Below are 21,824 nucleotides of genomic sequence, written 5' to 3'. Positions count from 1 at the left end.
TTATAACTGTTAGTTATGGTGCAACTCTTTCTACTTACCTCTATTAATCCAAACATCATAGTTCCATCTTACTCTGATCTCACATTTGACTTTGCCAATTCAGGATGTTTCTCCAACATTTGTAAGTTTATGGTGCCACTTAATCTCTAGCTTTTTCTTCCTCTTTCTTTATATATTTACTTGGTGAGTTAGGTCATAACTTGCACAATTGCCAATCTATCTATGTACTAAGGTTCGTTTGTCTTGGTCCAAAGAATATTAAGCTGGAAGTTAACCAGTTCGGTGATTTCTTGGTGGTCCATAATTGTACTTTTTATTGATTTTCCACATCCATATTTGTACTATTAATCGAAGTTAAGGTTCGGGAAATCATTTATGGATTGAAGTTAGATCATGTACAAAGCTAGATTTATCTATTATTAAAACATGTTCTTATATTATGTGAAACTTGAGTTGGAGTTAACTTCATATTTCCTCCTTGTCCAACCAGTGCTGTTTTACTTTTTTTGACTAATAATAGTGGGTAGTCTAACTCCAACTACTGACTTTCAAGCATAGGATGCCCCATCTTTTCTACCCTCTATGTCTTAGAAAGTGCTCTTATTCCATATGCTATATAGAAAAATAAAGAAAAAGCAAAGTTGTTTGTACTGCACTATATATGGAGAAAGATGAATTATCACAACTGAAGAAGTAGCGAAATCATCTTTGTGAAAGGAGGGAAATGGAGTGGAATTACGACTAAATAATTTCTTTTAATTAATGTTTAATGAAAAAATCTCTATAAATAACCAAATAAAAAATATGTTAAAATTAAAATCTAGAAAGTATATTGTAAATTTTCATATAGAAATTCTACAACCCTGAAGATCAACTTGTATGCCTCCGATATTATCATTTTTTACACTAAAAGCACACAATGACATCAATATTAGAATTCCACGGTAGGATTGTATGGAATTCCACGGTAGGGTTAAAGGTTTGTATACTGCATCCTCCGATGTAAAATTCCTGAGTTGTGAAAAGCAATATGGAATTGGATGAGACCTCAGAGAATCAAATTATTTTTATGGAAGGTGGGACATGATAAATAGCAGATTAAATAAAATTAATTTGGGTGATACAATTTGCCCAGTTTGCAATCAAGAAGTTGAAAGCACTTTATATTTGTTAAGAGACTGCTCTTTAATCAGAAATGTCTGGTTAATGTTGTCACCTTAATTGGCTGGTTCTTCCTTTTTTGGTCTTAACTTGCAAGATCGGCTAATGGCTAATTTAAAGAACTACTCAACCGGTTGTTTCAACCTATACTGGACGTTGTTATTTGGTGTAATGTGTTGGAAAGCTTGGTCATGAAGAAATGAAATTCTCCACGTTTGTAGGAGGAATTGATAGCAGGTATAAGATTGAGATTATAATTTCATATGCTAAGAAGGTGTTTTTAGCTTGTGAATCGGGTAATAATAGAATTTGTGATAGATCTATTCCAGCAAACATGATCGGATGAGAGCCTCCTGAGCATGGGTGGATCAAAATAAATACTGATGGGGCTTCTAGAGGTAACCCGGTTAGAGCTGCTTGTGGTAATATGATTCGTGGTTCAGATGGTAAGTGGTTGGAAGCTTTCTCTTAAAAGGTGGGTTATTGCAATACAATTATTGCTGAATTGTGGGGCATTCTGAAAGGGCTGGAGAGAGCTTGGGTAGGTGGATGGAGAAAGATTATTATTGAAAGTGATCCAGCTTATGTTCTGACAAGGAAGGCAATATTTATGCGGACTGGTTAGCTAATCTTTTGCTGAAAAATTCGGATCAAGAAGGTTTTACTTTATTTCAATTTTTCCCTCCTGAGATTAGATAATTGTATATTTTTTATTTTAGCTCTGTTCACGTAACTAGCTAGACACTCTCTGATTTAATTTTTTGTTTTTTTTTGTTTGTTTAGGGGCATAGCCCCTCACCCAAAAAAACAAAAAAAGAATTCCACGGTAGGACAAAATAGCTTTCGTCAAAAGGGCATAAACAAAGTAGCTATGGTACACTAGACAACATTCTAGCAACTAATCATTTCAGAAGATCAATAGATAATGCGAAGAATCTTTATTGGTTTATTCAATTGGGAGTTGCTCTCGCAGCGACCGTTGAAGAGAAAAACTTGTCTATCAGGAGAACTGAACTCGATGTTCTCGTTTACGAAAAGGGTTACATGTTCGGCATAAATATTCTTCTTCTGTTCACTTAGCTTGAAATTCGTGATTTCATTATTTTTTTAGTGGGCGGGAAAATGAAAACTTCTTTCATGGAAGGAGAAGTTATAAACCCTTACTAAAAAAGAAAAAAATATTTTTTTATATATTTGTTTAAATCTTAATTTTTTTCTTTTTTAATAAATTGAGCAGTAAATTCAATACTCTCGGTGCATTAAAGTTTTTATCACCGTTGAAAACTCTGATCAAAACACTATGATAATGTTTACCTCCAAAAAATTGTAAAAAGTATAATATATTTCCTTAAGAGTTTAATATTTCTCATATTATAAGAGATAAAATTATTTTCTATACATCATAGGATCTATCTTATCTTTTTTTTTTTTTTTTTTTTCATATGGATTTCATATATTTTTGTGTATGCATAAAAAATAAAATTATCTCCAATGACAAAATAATCATCGTATCTTTTTCCTAATGGCATACACTCGACTCCTCAAGATCAATTTTTTTTCCTCCCCCCTCTATCTTTAAGTCATTATCTATAGTTTTAAAAAGTAACAATGATCAATCCGACATGAAAAGAATAAAGTACTTTTGATGGCATATGCTGGTTTTAGTATTTCAATGCCGCGATGCATCTTATCGTCTCCGTTATATCTTAAATACTTTATTTAAATGTCAAGCGTTTTACTTTTCTCTCGCTTTTTTTTTTTAACTGTCTTTGAGTTTCTTCTTTGTGATTTAATACAAGCTTCAGGCAATTTTTGTAAGATTGACAAAAATGTGAAAATAATTTCATATATGAAAGAGAAATATTGGAGAATTTTCACACGATATTTTATAAGCCACTAAATAGTAAAAGCAATATACCGTGGGGCATCGGCGGACCCAGTAAGGGACAGATGTCCGCAAGTGCGGACATCAAAAATTGTGATTTTAGTTTTTTTTTTTTTTTTGTTGTTGTAGGTTTTATTTGTCTCTTAATTCGATATTTATATTAGGAATAAATATTCTTTGAAGTTCTTAACAAAAAATATGGTTCCCCACTTTAGTTCCTTATAAAAAAATTAATCTCGAGGTTCTTAAGAAATTCAAAGTGGATCAATTTAGTTAAAATCATGATACCTTACAAATTCAAAAAAGACCCACATTAGTCACTCAGAAAGACTAAAATGTGTCCGCTTTGAATTTCATAGGGACTAGGTCACTAATTTTTTTTTGTAAGAAACTAAAGTGGAAATCGAATTTTTTGTTAGGGACCAAAACAAGTATTTACTCTTATATTAGTTAGCAACGTAGCAACTTATTTTTTTTTGTAAAGCGTTAATGTAGACTGTCTTCACAAAAAAAAATTTCGCCCCTATCACTAAAATGTGCGGACATAAAATTTTTTTGCTAGGTCTGCCACTGCCGTGGGGTGCTGCAGTTCATTTGCTTCCTTTCTGTTATGATTTTATTTACGTTATTTTATTATTCTCTAAATTATCGAATTGTTTCAATAATGAGTAGTTATTTTTCTTGTTTTGTTATTAGTTGAGTCTATTTGATTTTAGTAAGTAGTTACTCTTATGGTTAGTTCCTATTATCTATTTAAATCTTTAAATATTGAAATAAAAATTAGCAGATCATATTAGAAAAGTTATTCCAAAAGACACTAATACAAGAGGTCAGACTTCCTCAATAAAATCATTTGAGGTCAGCTTCTTCAGTAAAATCAAATTCCTAGTTTTATTTACTTTGTTCGTAACAATTGATATCAAAGTTCAAGCATGGACAAACATGTTCAGAAATTGAAAGACGCGATCCAATTTTTGTTGAAGCAATTCAAGAAGATGTTTATCCAATTTTCCAATCGATTGAACGTCTTGGTGGCTATCAGGTCCAACACCATCTCATCTACAATTGAGCTGACAAAATTATATGTGGCCCACAATCAAAAGATCATTTTTCAGCTCAGAATGTGCGACAACATAACACTTTCATCTTCACTGAAGTTGTATTGAGTGGCGTTTTCGTGTTCCCTCTCTTGCTGAGCCCACGCTGTGCACCTATTTAAATTGTAATACTTACATAGCATTAGAAACAAAATTTCCAAGAAAAATTAGGTGTAAATGCAGTGAGATTAGTCCATATGTCGTAATTTAAGCTGAATGTAAGATTGTTCCATGTAATCCGAACGTGATGGATTTGAATATGGGATATTAGTATAACAATTATTAAACTTCTTGGTTTAATTTGAATAGCCCGCCTGACAGAGAAAATATACTTGGATGGGCTTGGTTTCGATGATGGTTAAGAAAAGCCCAGCGTCATTGCTCATTCAGTCATTTGACTCATTTGTGTCCAATCCCTCTGCCACTTCCAAATTTCTACTAACACAAGCTTCAATCCATGCCTTTCAATTTGCGGTGCGAGAAGCAATTTTACGAGGGGAACGACGCATTTCTCTTAAGAAAAAAGAGTTAAATGTGCACTGAATAATTTCCTTTTTTCTGGTAATTACTATAATTTCTTTGACCTGCGTAAAACTACGTAATAAAAGTATAAAACTACAAAGAACCAGAGATAAAATAAAATAAACCTGCCTAAACACTCAGTACATTTGAATATCTTGCGATCAAAATACAAAAGAAAGATAATCTCTCTCGTGTTTGTAAAAGAGACGCCCTAGACAAAACTGAAACGACTGAACAAATCCAATAAAGAAACTCGAGACAAATTTTTATGGGTCCTTGTTTTTTTCTTGGGTACTGCTGCATCTGAAAGCATCAAATTGCACCTGCACAACCTAGAAAGAGGCATTAATATCTCATCAGATTTTGCTCATTAACCGTTACTGTTATTGAATTGAATGCACAGCGCTTGTAAAGAGGCGTCAGATGTGTCACAAAATTACATAAATAGTAGAGTAAACTTTGACTTTGGATCCTCTCGTATTTAAAAGTGATCATGTTATTTGATCACAATCACTCATTTAAAAATTATATATTTTTTTCTCTTTTATCTCATTATCAATGAGTGGTTGTGATAAAATAATATGATCACGTGACTAGTTTCAAACATGAGAGGATTCAAACTTTAGGTTTGCCTTGTTTCATCCAAAATAATTTGAAACCAATCAATCTTAAGCAACATTATGATTTAAAAAAAAGACACATGGAAGTCAGACTTAGAAGAGGTACCTTCAATTGATGGTTATAGCATTACAATAGTTTCTCTTGCGCCTCCTTGCTTTCCGCAAAATCCGAGCGGTTTCTTCCTCTTCCTCCTTGGTCAAATTTCCGAATAGGTCTTCTCCATGGCAAAACATATTTAGAGCAGTTACTATTTCTATTCAAATAATGATAACTTATCACAAAGACATTTGTAACAAATTAAATTTATATATTACCGGTAATAATTTAAAGTAGATCAATAAATGCAACTGGTTGGGATATTCTCTGGCCGGCCCAACTAGTTGGCCCAACAAGGCAAGCCCAGACCCAGAGCATGAAGCCATATTAGCCTATTAACCCCTGTCGGCTCCAACGCTGCCATCATCGTGCGCATGCAATAGGTTCCCAACGTAAGACACGTTGGGATATTCTCCCCTTTTCTTTGATCTCCCCAAGTCCCTATATAGATATCCCCTTCCGTGTCCACTGCACCAGTAGTTGTTACTGGCATAACAGTAGCTGCAAAGTGGCTTATTCGACTCTCCCCCATGAGAGTTGACCCGACTCATTCTCCCAGGCAAGAAAGGCATCAAATCTTCCTATAAATACCTCCTCCCTCTCCCCATAAAGGAGATCATCTCATAGCCGTTACTCCGCCGCATTGAAGAGCCATTTTAGCCCATGTCACACACCTTTCCCCTTTTCATCAGCACAACACTACACCTGGGATTTCACCGCTTAGCCTAGGTCTATACCTATGCTAAGATGATATCCCAATAGTGACCATAACACCTATTTGGGTTACATCTTGGGCTCTCAGCTTCACTAACGATTTAAATATCAACTCTAATTACTTTTTTGAGGGAGTCAGCCCCGATATTTCAACAAATTTTAACTTTGAGTCGTCAAAATTAAAATTTTCCATCCCTCTCCAAATATGTATTTAGTGGGAAATAAGATTTTTAAGCATAATAATATGGTAGTGAATTGTTGCCATCACCTCTTTTAAACAGCAGATAATGTCAAGCAATGATTTTCATGTCCCAAAACTGCGTCTAGCCTCTAGAACTTGAATTCATTCCTTATACCGGAATTGCTCGCTACTACAATAGTCCAATTTCCAACTATTTTGAAACTTAAAGCATTAAAGGGATGAAAACAAAGTAGACAATTGATGTTCATTTCTGTAAAATCTGAGCTGAGGAGACAATATAATCAATAATAGACACCAAAAGAAGGTTATATTATTGTTTTGCCAACTACCTGCGTTTCCATCGACCAAGCAGGAAAAACCTCCATCAGTCTCCTCATCAGATTCAATAAAAATTGTACACTCTCTTCCTCCTCTTGCATACTGTCATTTGAAACTGTTAGAAAACAAATTTGGTTTGCAACTATCCACCGCCAAACCAGAAAATTTCGGAAGCCATGAGATGTATGGAGAATGAGGCATATGGAAGATAAAAGAATCAAGTAGAAAATTGCACCGCCATTCAAGAAGTAGCTACTACCGCCATATCAATGTTCTTGAAAGGAATAGGAGTTGAATGGTTAAAGAAGCAAAAAGATTAAAAATAATAAAAGAAAAGACAAAGTTGGAAACGAAAGAAAGTTGTAGAAAACTTCAGAATATTATATGCTGGCAAAGTAAGAAGAAAAGACGGATGGAGAAAGTTGATGAAAGTTGTAGAGTTTAAATATTATAATATATTAGGAAAAGTCGGTTAGACGAAGTCTATAAATATAGCTGCATGTTGTAGTTTTATTTATGTGAGTGAATGTGATTAAGGAATTAGAAGTGCCGAAGCACTAATTGAGAGTAAGAGAAGTATATGTGTGTTAGTGGTATTAGAGAAGAGAGGGAATTGAAATTTTTTCCCAACAGAAACAGTAATTGGCAATTGATAAAGCATATATAAGATTTGTCAAATTAATAAGCAGAAATTTTTTGCATGAAAATGAAGCGACAGATGTATGGTTCTTTTTGCTTGTGCATATATAAGGACAAAAATTTGAAAATACCTTGTCAGTGTATGGTTCTTTTTGCTTGTGCACCTCAGATTTTCTATCTGAAAAAGTGACTCTCTCTTTTTTTACTGGCTTCCAGCCTCCCATTTCTACCTTTGGAGCTACAGTCGTTTGTGCGCTCATCTTCGTTTCCCTGAAGTCAAGAAAATACCTGTGACCTTGGTCATAGTAAATGCTTTTGGAAGTGCCAAATGTAACCAGTCGGAAATAAAAGCATTAATTATGCAATACAGTAGGGACGAACAAAGGAAAATGATAAAATAACAAATCATTACACTCCAATAGACATGGATTTTATCAGCCAATGTGCAAAAGTGGATAAATTATAATAAAATCATAGTGTAGAAAATTGAATAATTGTTATCACGTGTTGGTCGTGAAAAAATAAAAGCAGCATTGTCCAAAAGAAAAAAGGATGAATAACCTCCAAAAGAAGTGACTTCACTCCTTAAGTGTATGGGACTTGGGAAATAACGTTAATTAACCAAAAAGGAGCCTCAGTTCATGAAAAATTCAGTTGTTTATTTCTTTTACTAATATATTTAATTCTATTATCGGAAGGGTGGGATGATGTTAAGAGTTTCCTCCTTGAGAATAAAACTTACAGCAGACACATGAAAGCCAAACAACATCTAAGAACTTTGACAAAAACGTGCACGATAACCGTTTTAATTATGCATGTGTATATGGATGCACGATCTCTCTCTCTCCCTCCCTCTCTCTCTTAACGATAATGTGATTTTTAAATCAAATTCATTCAGCCATAAAGCAAGGTAGCAGTTTAACCCCGCAAACAGAGAGCTACTCATCAAATAGGTTATTAATTACATATGAAAGTTAGGAAATTGATGTCATACAAAATTAAATTCAACCCACAGTATATTCATCCTCACATGGGAGCGAAAAGTATATGATATTGTCCCGTAAGCAACGCTTCAAAATGTTTTCATAAATGAAACTTGATGAAATCCACCAAGTAATAATGTAGGCAAATGGATGAAACTTTCGTAATTGATCAGAGACACTATTAGTATTAGGTAAAGTTACGAGGTACACGTACTTGGCAAGAGGCTGACGCATTTTTGGTGTGGTAACTTGTTTGCTAATACTCTGCAAGCTAACAATGCATCAGGTTTTTCATTAAACTATTTTTTCACCGTTAAAAATAATCAGGAGCAATATAATCTTTTTCACAATAGAAAAAAAGAGAATATATACTTTGACCATAGGAAAAAAATCAGGAAAATCGGTTAATGATTCCTTAATCGAGATAGAGCACCTTTGAAGATAGAATAGACTGACCGAGATCCTTTTGATTGAGGCTTTTTAAACTGCAAGAGATTTCCTGCAAGTACTAATTGGTAAAGCACCCGTTGGTTAGAGTCATCTAGGAGACTAAGATATTAACGTGTTAGTGTGTAGATGTGATATGTGAACTGCATTTGCAGAGTGTTGTGATGACACATTTTCAGTAACATTGGTCTTTTGCAGCAAATTCAAGATTTGCTTATATTGATCTTGAATAACTGTCATGCAAGGTTGATCTTGCTTCATTTTGACTTGAGTTGTGGATGAACTATCTTGCATATCACAATTGACATTGGCAACTGAAGCAGTATTGGTATTCCTCCTATAACCAGGTGGAAAATCATGAAGTGTGTAGCATGTTTCAATGGTGTGATTGCTCCTATTACAATGAGTGCAAAATTTTGTGTTGCCATTTCGTCCGGCATTGCCACGGCCACGTCCTCTAAATCCTCATCCACCATTGTAGGAACTGTACCTTCTTGATGGATCTCCCATCACAGCTAAGGCTTGAGGATTATTGTAACATCCCGGGCGCTGACGAGGGCGGGGAGTGATCGCCGGTGCGAAAGGGCATGGACAAGGAGCGGCTCCTGGCAGGCTTCTAGGGACGGGGGTACATGAATGAATCGAATCCACACCCGAAAGAGAGGGATTCCAGAGACTGTGCTGGTATGGGACGGTATAGTTGGGAATGGCTTATAAGAATTAATTGGTACTACCTATACTAACAAGATGCATCTACTTTTCGGTAGCCCGGAACGGAAGAACTCCACAGTTAAGCGTGCTTGACTTGGAGCAATTCTGGGATGGGTGACCTCCTGGGAAGTTTTCCCGGGAAGTGTGCGAGTGAGGACAAAGCACGCTGAAAAGTCTCGTGTTAGTGTGTGGGGACAGTCGTTAATCCTTGCAAGTTGTCAGGCGTTACAATTATTAGCAAAATTCACATTACCTTATGAGAGAAACTGGCGTTCTTCTTGTGATACCATTGCAAACGCTTTGGTTACATTTGGCAATGGATCAAGAAGCATCAACTGTGAACGTACATGAGCATATTGCTCATTGAGACCTCTTAGGAACCTTATCGTTTGATCATTTTCTCGATACAAATGCATTCGTTCAGTAGCACCACACGCACAAGGAACCACTGGATTGGGAAGAGGCTTCAAGTTTTCCAATTCATCCCACATTATTTTCAGCTGAGTAAAATACTCACTCACTGATCTTTCACCTTGGCATAGTTTATGCACTTCTTCTTGCAGATCAGATACACGGAAGATATCTGACTTTGAGAATCTATCTCTCAAATCACACCATGCATTATAAGCGTTTTCAATCCACAAAATAGACTGTACTATAGTTTGGGTGATCGATCTATGAATCCAACTCAAAACTATAGTGTTACATTGATCTCAGGCTTCAAAGGATGGATCATCTTCAGCTGGAGCTACAATAACACCATTGATAAAACCAAGTTTGTTCTTGGATCTCAAAGCCATAGTCATAGCTCGAGACCAAGAATGATAATTGTTTCCATCTAACAGAGGAGTCACCAACACTTGCGATGGACTCTCATTTGGATGGAGAAAGAAAGGATGTACCGGATTAGTCAAGAATTTAGGAAGAACAACTTGATTCGCCATGTTCAACGATCAGAAAACGAACCAAAGAAATCTGAAGCAGATATCAGAGTATTAAAGCTCTGATACCATGTTAAGAACCACTTCAACCCAAAACTTTAAGGTGTTGGGTGAGGGTCTTTTTAAGGCTTTATATTATTCTCTAACATAACGAGAGGCAAAAAAGACACCGTAATATAGTACTAAAAAAAATGTGAAGAGGGGTTTTAAGCAATCTTTACATTGTATAAATATCTATAACTACCTTAACAAAAATTTCAAGTTAAATATGCGTGCATATTTTAATCATTATTCGTTGCCATATCTTACGTGCCTGCATTTCCTTAGTAGTACTGTGGAGATCATTTCGCACACTCTGCAGAGAGGCTTCCATTAGCTGAGGCAAGGCTGAAACCACCAAAAACACTTCCTGCAACTTCTCTTGGTTTGTAACCTGATTCATTTGTTCAGATAAATATTTCAAGCTCCCATCAAAGCTTGCTCTAATTTCTTCTTGTCCTTTAGCCTGATTTAAAACCACTGTCTTTCAGTCTACAGAACTTTGACATCCATTGATGTTAGAGAAATCATGCAAGTCAAGATCAGGTTATTACCATTAACTGAAGTGAGTTATCCTGAGCAATTAACTTCTGCCTTATGCATTCCACTGAATTGAAAGTGAGTAGTCAAAACTGTATACTAGGTTATTAAGTAATTCACGCAACAGACCCAACCACATAATACGTTCAGCAGTTCAGATTATTATAAATTTGAAAATGGATGCAACGCACCCAACCAAAGAAAGTCAGATAAAGCAAGATGGCATAAAAAAGTTAATGAATAGTAAATCAAGCTAGATATCAGAGTAATAAGTACAAAAATGAGGCATCCTTATGTTGAACTATGTTTCAAAGAATAAACAATTGTTGGAAAATACAACATAAACAGAGAACAAAATTTTAGTAGAATGTCTTGAAAAAAGTGATCACACAAATTTAAATTTAAAGTCAATAAAGGATCAATGCAAGAACTAGATTTTATTTTTCCAAAGACTCACTATCTTCCATATAAAGTACTCATATTGATCGGTATAAATACAACTTCCACAAATCATTTTCAGAATATTGTCAATACTTAGAATATGAGTCACTTACACTCTAAAATAACTTCCTTTGTTCCTTTGTTTACTTGCATTACGTCATTTTGAACAGAATCCAAGATCATTGCAAACCTGCTCAATGAAGTTTCCATTATGCCAATTTTTTGTTCAAGTCCTTCACTTAACTGACCTGCTATAGCAAATAATAGATTCATTATCTTTAGTAAAGTAACATGCCACGTAAAAAGACACTAAATTGACTTCCTACGTTTGCATAGATTCAATCCAACGAAGCCAATCAATCTAAGATATGTCTAATGTGGATCCTAAAAATATAAGCTATTGAAACAAAATTCATACTTTCATGAAATACCTTACTTTTATGATCTGCAGAATTCCATTTGAGCATGAGATTGGATGACGATCTTGAGTTAGGTGGTTGACTCTCTTCCCGTGAATATGTAAGTCGGGGCAAGCTAGAAATCCTCCTCCAAGAGTTCTCATGTTCTTGAGAACCAACTCTCTAGAAGGATTAAAAGAGCATAATATACATAGAATAGAATCATGAACTGCATGTATTTATGTTTATATACTAACGAAAAGGGATAAATAACTCAAACAAGAAATGTCAGTTTTACTAACTTTTCCTAATTGAGTGAAGGATCTATAAGAGGTTCTCTATTTACCAGGAAAACTTACCTAGTAGAAACCTATTATGCATTTCAAAAGTTCAGATATCAGAAGCAGGGTAGAGGAGCTTTTCCTCTTAAATTTGTAGATTTAAGTCCCACACAAGGTAGTGCGTAGTGGCATTACAGAAAAAAAAAAAAAAGGTAGTGCGTAGTGCACCATGGATTTCTCACCCGTTTCCAATAGGGTATTAAAAGTAAATAGGCTAGACGTTTGAGTTCACTCGCATGGTTAAAGGACAATAGGTGTACACTGGATAACTGTATAGGAGGTGAGCATTTATAACCAAACATTAGTGTCAAAATTGTGTCTATTTCTCTCTTCCTACATATTAAATAAGTGGAATCCAATTAAAATTTGTCAATACTAGTAAAAAGAGAGATAGACACAAAAGTTTTACATGACCAGATCATAGTGGTATTCACTCACTCAGGGTGGCTTAAGCAGTACACAGGCTTACAGCAACATTTTTAATTTCTCACGCAAATCATGCTCTATTTCTTCTTGTTTATCAGTAGGTTTTTCCGAAGTCAGAAATGATTTATAAAAGAAGTACAATCAAGTTCATGCAACTGTGAAGCTTATTAAAAGATGTTCAAATGTGGTAAACTAGTGCAATTGGAAAATGACATCCTATATGAAAATCGGAAATTCCTGCATAATTTAGGAAGCAAGATTTAACCTGATCATTTGTTGTGACAACCTCATCAAGGGAGTTTTGAGAGAAATGAGACAACATTCCATGCTGAGATGAAAGCCCCTGAGAAAATGACTGCTGAGATTGTTGCGAGCGATGCTGTGACGCTTGCATTCCACTTGATACAGTGTTTGGTCTCCTTTAGATTTTTTATTCCACAACAAACAGCAAAAGCGACCAAACTTATCAACACCGCGCTATTTTATAACGAAACCTTGTTACATACAGTTATTAATATTCATTCTAACACAGAAAACTCAAAACGGAACCAAAAAGAAGCATGGAATTTGAAATGAGACATGATCCGGCTGAAGTATGTGTTATAAATCACTTTAACTTAGTTTCTAGATCCTATAATTTCACAGGATTCAAACAGAGCGTTCTGCAGAATTCATGATAATTGAAAAGACGAGGTTCATCGGCAATAGGATCTGCAACTGAGGCAGAAATTCAGCTAAAATCATCCTCAAACGAACACATATCGGAACTAAACTTCAGATCTACAATTTCATTCTCTCTAACGATTCGGTGAAAAAAAGAAGTGAATCGTAATTGAAAAAGCGTTATGTCATTACGAAGAATACAGAGAATAAAGGAAGTTTAAAATAACCTTGAATATATGAGAAGAGGAGGAAAGACGGAAATTGAGTTGAGATCGCAGGCCTTGTTGATCTTCATTTTCATTTCGAATCGGAGATGAAACTCCGTCTATGTCATCGTCGTGGAAATCTGCAGAATCGGTAACCGTTGCGAGTGCGACAGAGGAATCTCACACTCTCCCTCCCTCCCTCTTTCTCAGTAGCTTTGTGAACAAGGAAGATAAAACTCGCTAACTGCAAACGAAGGCGCGAATGGAATGCGAATTTTAAAGATTAAATATTTAAATAGACCGTTTGTTTGGGTTGTTTAATGGGTTTAAACTGAAACGGGACGGATCACGGGCCAATTACTTGCTTCGAATCAAGAGCTCCATGCCTCCATCCATTTGCGTTTTATAATTCTCGTGTCGAAGCAGAATTGAATTTTCATGTTGTAGAGATAAAAAGTATGTGGGACTCATGTGTTAGAAAAAATTATATGTAGGACCCATGTCAGCACGGTCGAAGGGTGTGTAGGAAAATTGTAATTCTCATGTTAAATGAGAATTATAAAACCCTATACATATATAGGTTTAGCGTGTCCTTACAAAAAATATAAGTTTATATATCTTTTCATCCCTTATAAGTTATAACTATGCAGAAAAAACTTTTATTTTATAATTATAATGGATCCGTCTCTTCTCATGTGACTGCTGATGAGAAAAGTTGCAGCAAATTTTTAACACTAGGATACACGTGCGGATCCTAGGATACACGTGCGGATTCTATCAAAAAAAAAAAAACCAGGATTCGGACGCGTATCCTGGTAAAAGTAAGTGTTGCTGCACTTTTTCCCTTCTGCAGTCACATAAGAAGTACTTTCCCCTATAATTGAGTTAAAAAATTAAAAAATTATAAAAAAAAAGACTATTATAATCATGAAATAAATTATAATTATAAAAATACCTTAATTTTCATCCTAAAATGATGCTGTTTTGGGCTCAATATAGATAACTTATCTACGTTGACTGCAGAAAAAATAAACTCTATAACTATATATTCCCGGAATACATAGTTATAATAGGTGAAATGACATAAACTTATATCTTTTAAAATGATAAATAGTTTTCTCAAAATACATACATACATTATATATATATATATTATATATATATATATATATATATATATATAGATATAGCGATTTGATTTTCTCATGTTGCATGGGAATTCAATTCTCATGTTGTGACTTAACTAGTGGTGGGTCCCGCATTTATTAAAAAAGAAAAAAGAAAAAAAAGTTTTGCACGCAAATCGAAGGGTCACAACATGATAATTGAATTCTCATGCAACATGAGAAAATATTTTCCCATATATATATATATATGTATGGTTTGATGTTTGTCATTTTAAATGACATAAGTTATGTCATTTTTTTAGAGAGAGATAGACATAAGGAATGGAAATCATGGGGAGAAAGTGGGTATTTTTTTTAATTTAAATTTTAAATAAAAAATATTATTTTGTGTCTACCTCTCTCTTAAAATAACATAACTTTATGTTATTTAAAATAACAAACACTTTTCCTATATATATATATATATATATATATATATATATATATATATATAGGGATATCTCCAGTTAGAGATTGATGACGGATTTTATCCCTAACTTTGTCTCCTAAAGATTTTGGAAGACCAGCTAAGAATTTTTCTTTCCAGAAAGGTTGTTGACTATCATCTCGAGTGTAAACCCTAGTTAGGAAGGTATCTTTATACCAACGAAAGTCACCTAAGGTTCTACATTTAAGATTGGATAGGAGTTCAGCAGAACGATCTTTCCATAAGGATGGATCACCAATGAAATGTTGGATAATGGTGAAGATTAATTGATTAACAGCATCTGGAATAGTTTTTCCATTAGAGACTATAGGAATGCCATCAGGATCAACTTTAATGGCATTAAGAACAGAATTTTTTTCATCTTCAGAAAGATAATTATCCCACCAACCTTTGAGTTGACCAGAGAAGCCAGAGACAATAATATTGACTATAATTGCTTCAGAACAATTATGAGAAGTTTGATAGGCAGTTGCAACAATAGTCATATGGTGCATTATATTGAGTATGTTATACTCTGATTGACCATCTATGTTCCATTCATAGACGTTGTTACCATTAAAACTTTTGAAACTTGTATTCTTTTCTTCAAGTAGAAGATCAGGAGCAGTTGCTTTTTGGTAATAAAGTTTGGAAGGGTTTCTCCAATTATTAATACCAGTTATAGGATTAATTTTAATTTCAGATTTGTTATCTGACTCAGGAGATTCATCATAATGATTCAGAGTATTGATAGTTTTTGACCGAGTGTTATGTTTATGAGACTGTTGAGTCTCTTGATCAAAATGTTGTGGGGTATCAGGAATGGTTAATGTACTTAACTTCTCATCAATTTTTTTAAGAAATTCATCCTGAGACTGAGATTGAGCAGGTTTTAACTTTGCAAACTCTTTTCTAAGTTGATCATTCATTTTGAAAGGTTTGAACAAAGGTTTTTCTAAGATTTTAGAAAAAAATGCAGAGGATGAAGGTTCAATAGTTTTGTTAAGTTTTTCACTCAAAATTTGAAGATATTTATTGGTGTAATTAGATTGTTCAATAAGATTTTTAAAATCCATTGGAGAGATTTGTTCATTTTCATCTTTTAATTTAAAAGGTAAAGTAAGAACAGATCTACTTTTGTTATCACAAACCTTTGGGAGATAGAAAGAAGTTGTGGGAGGAAATTCAGACTTAATGACTTCTCCTTCTTTCAGGTGCCAAACAGTAATGACATTAGCAGTTTGTGGAGTTTTGAATGAATAATCAATATCATGTTGGACAGAATAAGCTTGAAACCAATCAAAGAAAGGAATGTTTAACTTTACTTTGTTAAGAAAGTTATAAAATTCTTCTTGGATTAGTTGTCTTTTAATTCCCTTATAATTTTGGAAGAACCATTCTTTTTGAGGAGACCGATCCTCAGAATTAAAGTCTTTCCTAAGGGTTTCCTTATCTATAATGAACTTAGATAACATCATAAGAATTATGCATAGAGGAATAGGTTGGAGATTGAATAGATTTTGGGGATTGGATAATATTTTGTTCATTTTCTTCTTCTTTTTGGGTATATGAAGGTTTAGGAATAGAAGAAGAGGTGTCCAAACCTTGGAGATGGAGATTGAACCTACTAGGTTCAGAGATTGTAGAGAAAGATCTCCTTGAAAGAGCTGATTGAAAATCTTCAGAACGAAAATCTTGAGTTTGAACAGACCTGGAAGAACTTGCAGAACTGAAAGAGTTTCTTCTATCGAAGATGATTTCAACAGCACCACTTGGGAACTGCTTGATTTCTCTGAAATTTGGAGTATCTCTAGGTTGAGCAGGTGTTGCCTTCTCAAGTCTCCATTTTTCTGGTAGGACTACGTCAGACCAACGGATAGTTCTGGGTACAGTGACATTTGCTCTAGACATGTCAGTAAGGAACGAAGTAGTTTCCCCAGCTTTCTTGGGTTTAAGAACCCTAGAGATGGAAGAATTCAATACTTTATATTGAATCCTAAAAAGAAAAGCTGCTGGAATAGATCCTGTTTTCATGTCCAGACCACTTGTCTCAACGTTCAATGTTAAGACATCCAAGATATTTTTATCTTGAAGACTAACCATACGATCAGGATAACAATTGAAAAAGATTGGTCCATTGCTTAGGCTTGTTTCAACAGTTCCAAGTATAGAATCTGTAAATTTGTTATGCCTTGTATCACGAAGGCATAGAAGAACATAAGCATTTAGACCTTCAATTCCAAGAGGTTTAATAGCCACTTGGACACATCCAATGTGCAAATAGTTATAACTCTGTTTATGAGTTTGTATAGATGATTTTGACAGGAGTTGAAATTCTTCAAATTCATTATTTAAAGGGATATTTCTTTCAACTATTATGATGATATAGTCAGATTTCCGAAAGAAGTTTCCTTCGGGTTTGTACAGTTCATTAGTTGGAATTCTGGGAATTTCCCAGTTATCCAGATATTGATTGATATCTTCAAAAGAGATTTCTTTTTTAAAAATATTTTTTGTTTGATTTTTAACTTGATCTTTATGGATGGAAGAAGAAGATGGCTGAGATGATTTGAAAGAGAGCTTAGAGGAGAAAGATTTAAACATGATAATAAGACAGATGTATTTCCCAGATATCATCACCATCATTTGGATCCATAGTAATACAGAGATAGATGTAAATTAACTTTTATCAACTGAGCATTAGATTAAGACTTTAACGTAAATAAACAACAGATTGTCAGAGATCTTCTTTATCCCTTGTTCAACATCGGCAAATTTGACTTACTGCCCTTCATATGGGACTTACTGCAACAGCTGAACAAGTTCTCAAGACTTTCATTTCTCATCCTACAATCATACATGCTTCTAACACATGATAAAATGTTAACAAAAGGCTCAGATAAATAACAGATAATTTAGATCTATCCATATATTCCTACTTCCCCATCACGATTTCAACTTCATTTCCTGCTTTCCCCATCACCATATGAAGGGCAGTAAGTCAAATTTGCCGATGTTGAACAAGGGATCAAGAAGATCTCTGACAATCTGTTGTTTATTTACGTTAAAGTCTTAATCTAATGCTCAGTTGATAAAAGTTAATTTACATCTATCTCTGTATTACTATGGATCCAAATGATGATGATGATATCTGGGAAATACATCTGTCTTATTATCATGTAAATATATATATAGGGAACAGATCCACTTACCACCAAAAATATTTACAACCTTTACAACCAACGTAATCACCGTTGATTTCCGTCAATCTAACGGTTATCATTTATTAGAAATTATTTGGTCGCATTTATTAATTTCAAAAAATGATAGCCGTTAGATTGACGGAAATCAACGGTGATTACGTTGGTTGTAAACATTTTTGGTGGTAAGTGGATCCATTCCCATATATATATATATATATATATATATATATATATATATATGGCAAGTATTTAATTGCTGTACGTACAGCCGCTGCAGAAATGTATATCCCATATATATATATATGAGTTCGCTTTTTCTACAGTCAAAGTAGATAACTTATCTACATTGAGTCCAAAACGACGTCGTTTTGAGGCGGAAATCAAGGTATTTTTGTAATTATAATTTATTTCAAGGTTATAACAGTCTTTTTCATCATATTTTTTTAATTTTTCAACCTAAAACGACGTCGTTTTGGGAGCGAATGTAGATAACTTATCTGTATATATATATATATATATATATATATATATATATATATATATATATATATATACAGATAAGTTATCTACATTCGCGTTATCTACATTCGTTCCTAAAACGACGTCGTTTTGGATTGAAAAATTAAAAATTTATAATAAAAAAGACTATTATAACCCTAAAATAAATTATAATTGCAAAAATACCTTGATTTTCGTCTCAAAACGATGTCGTTTTGAGCTCACTGTAGATAAGTTATCTACATTGACTGTAGAAAAAGCGAACCCATATATATATATAAATGAAAAATATTTTTCATATTATAGGAGAATTAATTTTTTCTAATAGCGACCCTTCAATTTTCGTCTAACATTTTCTTTTTCTTTTTTGTTTTTTGAATAGATTTGAGCTCCATGCATTTATCCCAAATTCAACAACATCAACATCAACATCAACAACACATTTATCCCAAATTAATTGGGGTCGGTGGTAGATGAACTCAAATAAAAGATACAAAAAAGTTGAAAAATAAACATAAAAAAAATAAAAAAAAAATAAAAAAATAGAATTTCTCCCGTTACGTAAGAAAATTGTTACCCATATATATATAAATATATATATATATATATATATATATATATATATATATATATATATATATATATATATATATGTTCTTTTTTTTTTTTTTTTTTTGATAACATACACCAGTGTAAGACTAACAAGTCTTACACCACATCTCAACCGTTGATGGACATAAATCATCGGTTGGTATTTGTAGTGTAATTAATGATTAATTAATATCAATTAATTTATATGAATTTCTAAATTATAAACGTTGGATGCTCGGAAATCAATTGTTGAGATGCGGTGTAAGACTTATTAATCTTACACCGGTGTAAAATGATCTTGATCCATATATATAAGGCTTATCATTTCTCAAGCTGCTTGAGATAATTTTCTCTATGGCTACTAAATCATAATCGTATAAAGATGGATCAATGGTGATAAAGGAAGAGAGAGAAAAAGAGAATCATAACCATTCAAAGGTGAATCAATTAATATAAGGAAATAAATAAACAAAATGACGTAGTTTTGGGGTGGCCGAAGATAAACTTATCTCAAGTTGCCAGAGAAATATTTTTCCCATATATATATATAGGGGTTTGAGTTTCTCATATTGCATGAAAATTGAATTCTCATGGTGTGACTCAACTAGTGGTGGGCCCCACATTTATTAAAAGGAGAAAAAGAAAAGAAAAGCTTTGCACGCAAATCGCAGGGTCACAACATGAGAATTGAATTCTCATGCAACACGAGAAAATATTTATATATATATATATATATATATATATATATAGAGGCAGGATCCTTTGACACCGGTGTCAAATTTCAAATTTGACACCTCATCTGAGAGCCGTTAGATCAAAAAAGATCAATGGCTCTGATTTGTAAGCATGTGACACCGTTAATCTTTTTTGATCTAACGGCTCTCAGATGAGGTGTCAAATTTCAAATTTGACACCGGTGTTAAAGGATCTTACATTATATATATATATATATATATATATATATATATATATATGTATGGGGTAGAATCATTTTACACCAGTGTAAGTTACACTCTTAATATTGTCCGTTGATTCCACTTATATCTAAGGGCTTTAATTTTTTTTTTATTAATGTGAGCCATTGGATCAACTACGTCGTTTTATTTATTTATTTACTTATATTAATTGATTCACCTTTGAATGATTATGATTTCCTTTTTCTCTCTCTTCTTTTGTCATCGTTGATCCATCTTTGTATGGTTGTGATTTAGTAGTCGGAGATAAGATTATCTCAAGCAGCTTGAGAAACGATGAAACGATAAGCCCTATATATATAGAGGTAGGATCCTTTGACACCGGTGTCAAATTTGAAGTTTGACACCTCATCTGAGAGTCCTTGGATCTAAAAAGATCAACGACTCTGATTTGTGAGCATATGACAACATTGATCTTTTTTGATCTAACGGCTCTCAGATGAGGTGTCAAATTTCAAATTTGACACTGGTGTCAAAAGATCCTACCTCATATATATATATATATATATATATATATATATATATATATGGGAGAGAGATCATTTGACTCTAGAGTAAAAGTCTTACTCTCCATTCTAACCATTGATTTCCTCCATCTAACGTTATAATTTAGAAAGTTATATTAATTAATTAATTATTAATTACACTATGAATAACAACCGTTGATTTCTATCCATCAACAACTGTGATAGAGAGTAAGACTTAAAACTCTTACTCTAAAATCAAAAGAATCCTCCCTATATATATATATATATATATATATATATATATATATATATTCTCCATAAATTTTCACTTCTCTCGTTCAAACAAAGTACAAAAAGTCTAGAAGATTAAAACATCACAATCCCACAAATTATGGGTTGTAATGGTTGACTTGTCTTCGGGAATTTGCGGTGTCCAAGAGTTCAAGTAGCCGCCCACAGAATCAAAATTCACACTTTTCATAGATAAGATTCATTCAGATCCTAATCATCAGATTTCCCATAAACATATTTTACCAATCAGATTCAACCCTATCATCGACAGCTAATAATTTCACAATATTTATACTTAACCATTTATTTTAATCACCCATGACGTGGATCAATTGGTAAAATGTTAATTTAGTTTAATCAATAATTTCAACTTTAAATTCCGAATATGTAATTATGTTAAAAATTTAATAAAAGAGTTTTGTCACTCTTAAAATCTTATCTGATTCTAAGCCATTAGATTCAGAGAGATTTAGCTAAGTTGCATATGTATTTAATTTTCAAAAAAAAAAAAAAAATCTTATCTAGTTCCATTGGATCAATCGACTGGTAAAGGAATTTAAAAAAAAAAATTCATTTCTTTCCCCACAAATATTTAAGAAAAAAATGTTTGTCATTTCACTCTTAAAATAATATAACTTATGTCATTTAAAATGACAAACACCAAACCTAATATTTAAAGAAAAAAATTATTTTCTATCGGAGAATAACTCTTTTTTCTACACACTATCAATTATTGTGTAGCTTAATTTTTATTTTTTATGAGGGAGTGAAACTTGTCTATTATTATATCTATGGCAGGAGATAATCACTTTCTTA

The 21,824-nt window shown here is 33.3% G+C and overlaps 1 protein-coding gene across 1 annotated transcript; it reads right to left on the bottom strand.

Moving 5' to 3' along the window:
• Positions 1 to 4,873: 4,873 nt before the first annotated feature.
• On the bottom strand, positions 4,874 to 13,486 carry LOC133315920 (putative recombination initiation defects 3). The gene is made up of 12 exons (XM_061517603.1): positions 13,413 to 13,486; positions 12,788 to 12,941; positions 11,794 to 11,938; positions 11,471 to 11,605; positions 10,931 to 10,983; positions 10,651 to 10,842; positions 8,672 to 8,737; positions 8,453 to 8,502; positions 7,387 to 7,567; positions 6,628 to 6,718; positions 5,392 to 5,500; positions 4,874 to 4,997 (listed from the first exon to the last, which is right to left on the bottom strand). Exons 1-11 carry the CDS (start codon positions 13,484 to 13,486, stop codon positions 5,394 to 5,396), a joined length of 1,248 nt encoding a protein of 415 aa, XP_061373587.1. The 3' UTR covers positions 4,874 to 4,997; positions 5,392 to 5,393.
• Between the last annotated feature and the right edge of the window lie 8,338 nt (positions 13,487 to 21,824).

The sequence above is a fragment of the Gastrolobium bilobum genome, unplaced genomic scaffold (genome assembly GCF_033153095.1).
Source record: "Gastrolobium bilobum isolate Gb01-03AN ecotype WA unplaced genomic scaffold, APGP_CSIRO_Gbil_v1 utg17648, whole genome shotgun sequence".
In the NCBI taxonomy this organism is placed as follows: Eukaryota; Viridiplantae; Streptophyta; class Magnoliopsida; order Fabales; family Fabaceae; genus Gastrolobium; species Gastrolobium bilobum.
Note: the sequence above shows the minus strand (reverse complement) of the source record. Positions and strands in the feature narration are given on the sequence as shown.

What these genes read in the sequence shown, in the direction of transcription:
- LOC133315920 (XM_061517603.1), bottom strand. Translation starts at nt 13,486, where the DNA reads ATGAAAATGAAGATCAACAAGGCCTGCGATCTCAACTCAATTTCCGTC. An exon ending in CCTCTTCTCATATATTCAAG is followed by an intron (nt 12,942 to 13,412) that starts GTTATTTTAAAC and finishes AAAAATCTAAAG; the next exon opens with GAGACCAAACACTGTATCAA. An exon ending in AAAGGAAGTTATTTTAGAGT is followed by an intron (nt 10,984 to 11,470) that starts GTAAGTGACTCA and finishes CTTTCAATTCAG; the next exon opens with TGGAATGCATAAGGCAGAAG.